Source organism: Hippocampus bargibanti, linkage group LG16 (genome assembly GCF_051943395.1).
Source record: "Hippocampus bargibanti isolate YZ-2025 linkage group LG16, ASM5194339v1, whole genome shotgun sequence".
NCBI lineage: Eukaryota > Metazoa > Chordata > Actinopteri > Syngnathiformes > Syngnathidae > Hippocampus > Hippocampus bargibanti.
Window position 1 is genome coordinate 15025131 of NC_142749.1, and position 7400 is coordinate 15032530.

At 39.4% G+C, this 7400-nt stretch overlaps 1 protein-coding gene across 5 annotated transcripts in view; it reads right to left on the reverse strand.

The window, feature by feature from the left end:
• Positions 1 to 3090, reverse strand: part of ncam1a (neural cell adhesion molecule 1a) — a 172117-nt gene extending 169027 nt beyond the window's left edge. For all 5 annotated transcript variants that reach the window (XM_089016840.1, XM_089016839.1, XM_089016838.1 and 2 more), the window contains exon 1: positions 2891 to 3090. In XM_089016840.1, the coding sequence (XP_088872966.1) occupies positions 2891 to 2942 (52 nt within the window). In that variant the 5' untranslated portion in view covers positions 2943 to 3090. The remainder of the gene's footprint in view (positions 1 to 2890) is intronic.
• Positions 3091 to 7400: the final 4310 nt, after the last annotated feature.

Here is a 7400-nt window from a genome sequence, read left to right on the forward strand (position 1 = left end):
CTCCGTCGGAAATGGGCTGATTTGTCTGCTGGGAATTTGTGTCAACTAATATCAAATAGTAGTCTTGCTACAACACACAACGATTCACCATCGTGTTACTTATGCAGTTTTCCCTCTAATTTCGCCCTCAACACAGTGTTTTCAGATGAAAAAAAGTACCCAAAATGAATTATGTGTCGCTTTCTCGGTCAGGGGCGTTCCAGACGTGACATTGTCATCAACTGGAAAACAAGACTTCCTGAATATTCAGCGCGAGTCTTACAACGTAAACTATAGCTATATGCGGTGGAATCTTTGTAAAATACGCTCAGTAGAAGTCATTTGAAGTGATTGTACAAATTATGGACACAACTTGTCCGGAGGGGTCGGACGTCCTTTAATCGTAATCATTCTGCAAGCCAGAGAGGTAATGTGCGTCTCTGATTAACCAGGAAATCCCTCGTCAAATTATAGCTCATGATCAGATAAGCTAACACAGGTTGGTGGAAGCTAACGCGGCATCACATCGGCGATACAAACTTGGGATCTTGTCACCAAAACCCAAAAATATCTCGACTGGTCCGTCCAAAGTCCAGACACGGACGGTAAGGACCAGGTTGAATCTTCTTGAATAGACTTTATAATTAAATTCCTCGTATCTCATCTCGGCATCTTTGCAGGTCTCAAACATTAATTACATTTGAACTGAAACAGGAACCCGAACTCAATCAAGTCGATTTAGTTGCTCGGCCTTCTAATAAGTAATACCGCCATTACCCTGTTAATACACCCCCCACCCCCACCCCCACCCCCTGCCCCTTCGGCCTATCAAATAATGCGATCAATTTCTTTGACTTTCTTCGCCTGCCGCAACATAGCGGCACCAACTTCACAGATGTCCAATTATCTTCCTGGTTTTATCACCTTGTGCGCACTGCAGCGACTTTCTGAAAATATCTCTGAAAGATTCCGAGCCATGCAGTATCGTCAACCCAGGGGGGAACAATGAGGGGCGGGGGGGGGTAAACAGGACACATCCGCCGCGCTAGCTGAACCCGCTAATAAATAAAAGCATAAGCAACAAGGCAAAGATTTATATTGGAGCCTGAAGGATGAAGAATAAGAAGGATGAGATGCTAGCCGAGGCCTTATGAGAACATAAGCACAGTTGGACTAGCAAATAATTGATAGCGCCTTTTTCCGGAATACACAAGATGTTAGCAACAATTGTCAAATCTTTCTCGGAGGCGAGCATTATTGTTGTCTGATAACTCTGATGGGATTAGTCAAGAAAGTGTTGGGACTTTTGTAGTACCGTTACAAAATAATTCGCCATACCACAGAATATCATTGAAAGAAGGCGATGTTAGCTTGATGCTAACAGGTAATGCGAAAAAAATTACAAAAGGATTAATGGGAATTTTTGTTTTTTTTCGGGAATTGAAAAGTGTGACGTGGAGCGCCATTTTGGAATTTGTTCAGGTTTTCTTTTTTTCTTGCCGGGGTTGCCGATGAAGCGCTGGTCAGACCTCTGGCAATGTTTTTCACTTAAACCGGGGGGCATTATTTCCCTTTTGGTCCACGTTAGCGCTTTGTTACAGCTTCAGCACTATATAAATCAATATGTATGTATTGTATTTAGAACAGCTGCCCCCATATCAAACTCAGATAACTCCAGACCCGTCGAACTTAGGAATTAACCCTTTTTTCTGATGAAATAAGAGAATCTAATGTTTCTCACGCTTAATTTAATGTTTATGTCGTTCTAAAACTCAATATTCTATGGATGCTGGAATTTGAGCAAAAATGACAAAATGACAAAAACCCTGGCACATTATCAGGCAGTGAATGAGTTAATTACAATTTTTCTGAAAAATAATCAACATATTTATCAATATGTTCACATTTGCGCGGTTTTGTTAGATTGTCAATTAGCCGTTTTAACCCAAGCGACGACTGTAGGCGACAGGTAGCTAATTGGAGACTGCGGAATCCACCGCTAGGTAAGCTAACGTCATTAGCATGTTGTCATTTTTTTATTTTATTTTATTTTTTGGGGTGGGGGGTTATTATTTCTAGGCTCGGCATACCCTCTCAAAGCAGATGAGCGTATAGTGCTGATCAACCCGCAGGTTTCAGCGTCTGCCAGCACACATGCGCTAAATATAACAACAGTTGGCCGATGAAGAGAAACAGAACCTCGGGCCGACAATGCCTAACTTTGCTCTTTGTAACCGGGGCGGACGTCTCGTAAATCAACTATTCTTCCTCTTCTCCAAAGGGCCCTGGGAGCCCTCCAAACTACACTTGGGGTCGCCTATAGAACTGGAGAGCAGATGTAAGGAGGAGGTGGTTTGAGGTGGGGGGTGGGGGGTTAAAAAAGGCTCCCCTAACCACAGGAGTCTTGGGATTGCAAGCTATTGTATTTACTCGATGACTATTCAGTAGTCTCCAACCGGATTAAACGGCGCAGTGGGTTTTGTCTGGACTCTTGGTTAGAAACTACTTTACTATCCAAGCCACATGTCAGAAAATATAAACAGAATAAAAAAATGATAGCAACCCAGAGTTCATCCAATCTAAACGTCTGGACATGTGCACACCACATGATGGATGGAGGATTTGACATGGAAAGGGAGCAGAAAAATTCAAAATAAAATCAGCCTTTGGGGTGGATGGTGATAGTGATGCTCCGGCATCCACCAGAAAACAAAATAAAAGCTTGAATTCATCCCCAAAAAGCAAGTTAGACCCTGACGGACTGATTTCAAACCGCCACGTTTCATTAACAACCCTCTTGGTAGGAAACTTTTAGGTCCGAGTACCACGCGTCTCCGCCGCCGGTGGATCTCCAGAGGATGCTGCACTAGCACCTCCATTTCAAAATAAATGAAAAAGATACACATCTCACCTGCGTAGGCGATGCAGAGGAATCCCCAAAGGATGTTCCTTATTTGAAGCATCTTTAAGATGGATATTCTCCTGGTTGTAGATTTGTTTTTTGTTTTTTAAAGCTGGTAAACAACAGCCAGCGGGCGGCTTTCGCTCCTCGTCGCTCCCCGTGTGCGCGCAACAATGAGTGACAAGCAGCAGCAGCAGCAGCGGCGGCGGCGGCGGTAGCCGTAGCACTCAGACGCGCGCCTGATTGCGCGCGCACTCACGCAGGCACGTGCGCGCGCGCTCAATTGATACCAGTGCGATTACTCCGCCCGGTGGCCCCTTGCTCGCACAGCATGGGAGGGAAGCAAAGTGGGAGGAGGGGGGATGGAGGGAGGATGGAGGAGGAGGAGGCGGGTGACAAAGTAGTCCTCAGAACATGCGACGGGGACAGCAGATGGTTCCTTAATTCGGATTATGGATCTCGAGCAAACTAGACGCTGGCAGGGTGGGGAACGACACATTCAAAATGATGGGCAGTGAAAAGTTGCAATACACTAGTATAATTACAGATTATAAATCAGTAAATTATTAAGAAGAACAGTTTATTGAGCGAGCTAAACTCCTCCTCAATGAAGAGGAAAATAATTTATGATAACAAAATATGAAAGTGTATTTCAAAGAAAAAACACAGTCCAACAAGATTTCAAATTACCAAAGAACAAATATGCAGGAATGGTCACAACTTGGAATATATGGAAAATATGGAAAACAAACATATATAATATCGATAATTTACTATTATTATTATTATTATTATTATTATTATTATTATTATTATTATTATTATTATTATCATCATTAGTATAATTCATATCATTATTATCATTATTATTTTATTATTTTATTGTTTTATTATTATTATTATTTTATTATTATTGTTATTTTATTATTTTATTGTTTAATTATTTTATTATTTTATCATTATCATTATCATTATCAATAATAATAATACATTTAATTTCCAAGCGCCTTTCAAAATTCTCAAGGACACTTTACAGTCACATGATTTTTTTGTGCAGGTGAGCAACGACAGCCATTCGCCCCAGCGTTCACTCTACCCGGAATTATTATTAATATTATTAATATTTAGAAAATCTAAATTAATTTAAAAAAAAACACCACACTGTAACTTGCCGCAAAAAAATAATGACACAGTTGACAAAAAAAAAAAAAATGGAGAATTTTTAACAAAATGTGTCCACTACAGTGCCAGGGTTTTTGTCATTGTCACTTGAATTCCAGGACCCACAGAAAATTGAGTTTTAGGACTATGTAAACATTCAATGCAGTGTTAGAAAACTTAGACTCTCTTTTTTCATCAGGAAAAAAAGTTAATTCCTAAGTTATATGGGTCTGGAGTTATCTGAGCTTGAAATGAGGGCGGCTGTAGAAAATACAATCCTATAATATCTATTGATTTTCATCGTGCTTTAACAACAGCTAAAGCTGAAACAAAGCGCTGACATAGAAAATGGTGGTAGGCAAAACATTGCCAGAGGTCAAACCGGCACTTTATTAGCACCCAAGCAAGAAATAACAAAACCTGAATAAATTCGGGAATGGACAATGTCATATTTTCAATTCCCGAAAAAAAGAGTGAATGACAGTGAATGAGTTAATTATTAATATTATTAGAAAATCTAAAGGAATTAAAATAAACACCATTCATTTGATACACATGCATTTGATAAAAATGTCAAGAGTTTTTCATGACTTTTCAAGAATAGATGGACATCTGAAGTAAGCACGAAGCTAGCAAATAATATCGGAATTTTATAAGGTTATCCCGAATCCACGCGTTCATAGTAAAAATTCGAACAGTTTAATCGCATTATTTCTTAAATGCCTTCAAGTCACAAGTTATTTCCTGGCCAACGGCACCCTTTGGTGTGGATGTGTAGTAAATCACACCACACTAGCAGCTGTAGTAGCACTACTGAAGGCCTAGGAGTGACATGCATGGCCCACCACTGATACAAGAGCATTATTTAATGTGCCCACTTGTGTTGTGATGAATTAAATTCACACGGAATCTCCGAATTCCTGTATAATTACAGCCACACATCTTGAAACAAGTGTTGGAAACCCTCGACCCACAAAAAAAAAAAAAAAAAAATCACGGAGGTTTGAAACAGGTTATGTCGAGTTAACAGCTAAAATGTATGATTTCACCAGTGAACATTTTTAACTCCCAAACGAATACAGAAGAACAGTTAATGATTCAACACTTAGATTTCTTTATTCCTCAAGGCTACTTTAAAGTGAAACATTCCCGTTTTAATTTAAGTGTTTTGAGATTGCATTTCAGTCCACCAGTGTCAAGTGCGCTTGCTCGCTTTGCCGAAAATGAACAGAGAAATTTTTAGAACGTGAATACACTGTTAAGACTACTTTAATGTCTGTTTACTAATCGAAATAACCACAGTTTGCGAATGTTTAGAAGAAAAAAATAAGAAGCAGCTGTTTTCTTTTGAGCTTGTCCCTTACCGGAAATGAAGAGCAGCGGCGTCGTCTACAGGCCGAACGATGCCAACGCAGCGTTTTACGAGTTCGCCTCCATAGCCTGTAAAAAAAAAATTAAGTCAGTTTTATTGCCATATTTGTTCTATGTTCAACATACAGAATTTAGAACATTTATTTCCTCTCAACCATAGAAGCAAGAAGAGCTGCTGTGGTTAGCCAAGCCGCCAACAACAGAACAACATAACATAAGATAGCAAAATAATACTACTCAATGTAGCCTAATAATAAGTGGGCTAGACTGTTGAAGCACAATTAGTTCTCTATTTTTATGTTACCTCCGTATACAGTCGTATATTTTTCTGTTATTGTTTGTTTTTTTAGGAACGTAGTTTCGTTCGGTGCGTTGTTTGGCGTGGCGTCTCGAGATGGCAGTATTGGACAATATTTGCACCTGTGGTTTATTCTGAGCCTTGATTAGTCCTGCTTTGGGTCAGGTAAATAATACACGAAAAATTATGGAAGCATTAAAAAAACTAAAAAAAAAAAAGATATTACTATATACTTAAACCACAAATGCATACAGTAGTTTTTCTTTTATTTTGTGATCGTATTGCAGCGGTACAGCTGCAACATCATCTTCCTAATTAGTTTTGCTCCATGTGCGTATACACTCGTCATTGAATTTACATGCCTGTTATTGTACAACAAAATATGCGATTATTACCGTAAATCTTCTTCTTTCTTTATATCATAAAAATTCGTTGCACACTCAGTGACATCCACACGGTTCAGGCTTGGAGAGAGTAGGGGGGGGGATTACGCCTTTTGCCTCACATCCTGCTCCCCCGAGGTTAATTATGTTCCCTTTTGCCAGGCGTGACTTTGAGTTGGGGATTTTTAAGAAAAAGAAACCCCACAAGGGTCACTAACAACTATCCGCTTCCGATGAAGTCACGTGAAATGTCGCCAAGCTGCCAGCCGAACTTCTAATTAAAACGACACAACCGCGGATGCGTGGCGGCTTGTCGACTTTTACGACTCGGACTCGAGTCGTCGGGCTTTGCCCACTCGGAGGTGAACACAAGTCTTTTTTTTTCTCCTCTACTCGTGAAAGAGGTTGTTTGAGGTCTTCGTGCATGTTCGGGAAGGATGCAGGCATTAGAAGAAGGCATGTATGTATTTGATCAAATGCTTTATTAAAATTAAAATGAGGTCAAACGGATCAGATGTCAATCCAAGATGGCGGCCGGATGTTTACAAGTAGCATATAATCTGCTTTTTGTTGAATGAAAAACAACAAATGTTATTTCACAAATTCCCATTTTCCCCCTGTGCAAATTATCCGCAGGTATTCACTTTCTTCTTACTTTGTCTTTGCTCTTGTTTAATTTTTTTGTTCGCTTTTTGTGAAGGCTTAAAATCCCAAAATATGGCGTCCAATTTATTGGTGTGATCTTATTATGCGACCAATTGATTGGTGTGATCTTATGATGTTCACACTTGTCAATGTGACCGTATAGTGCCTTTAAGACTCTCCCATTTCACCTCTTTGACATTTACTATTGAACACATGTTGACAGAGTGCATAAACCCGTACATTGTATGCCGTACCATGTCTATTGAAATTAAGCAAAACAGTCTTTATCTTATTCTTCTTTTCGAATCAGTGTCCTCCATCTTCAGAGGTTTGATTTATATTCTAATTAATACTGTTTTTTTTAACATTTGGTCTTTTTTTGTTTTTTTTTTTGCAGAGACTGGAACAGATAAGCGTCATTTCCATTCAATATCAAGAAGGAGGATGATTTGAGATACAAACAACCAGCAAAATATGCCAGCTTCTGACAGAATGGACATCAGCCAAAAAGCTCAGGTTAGCACACGCATATCAGAATCGGAATCAGAATCATCTTTACTGGCCAAGTATGTAGAACACACAATGAATTTGTCTCCGGTAGAACATGCTGCACTAGTATCATCATAAAAAAAGATAATAAATTAGTATGGAGTACAAATAA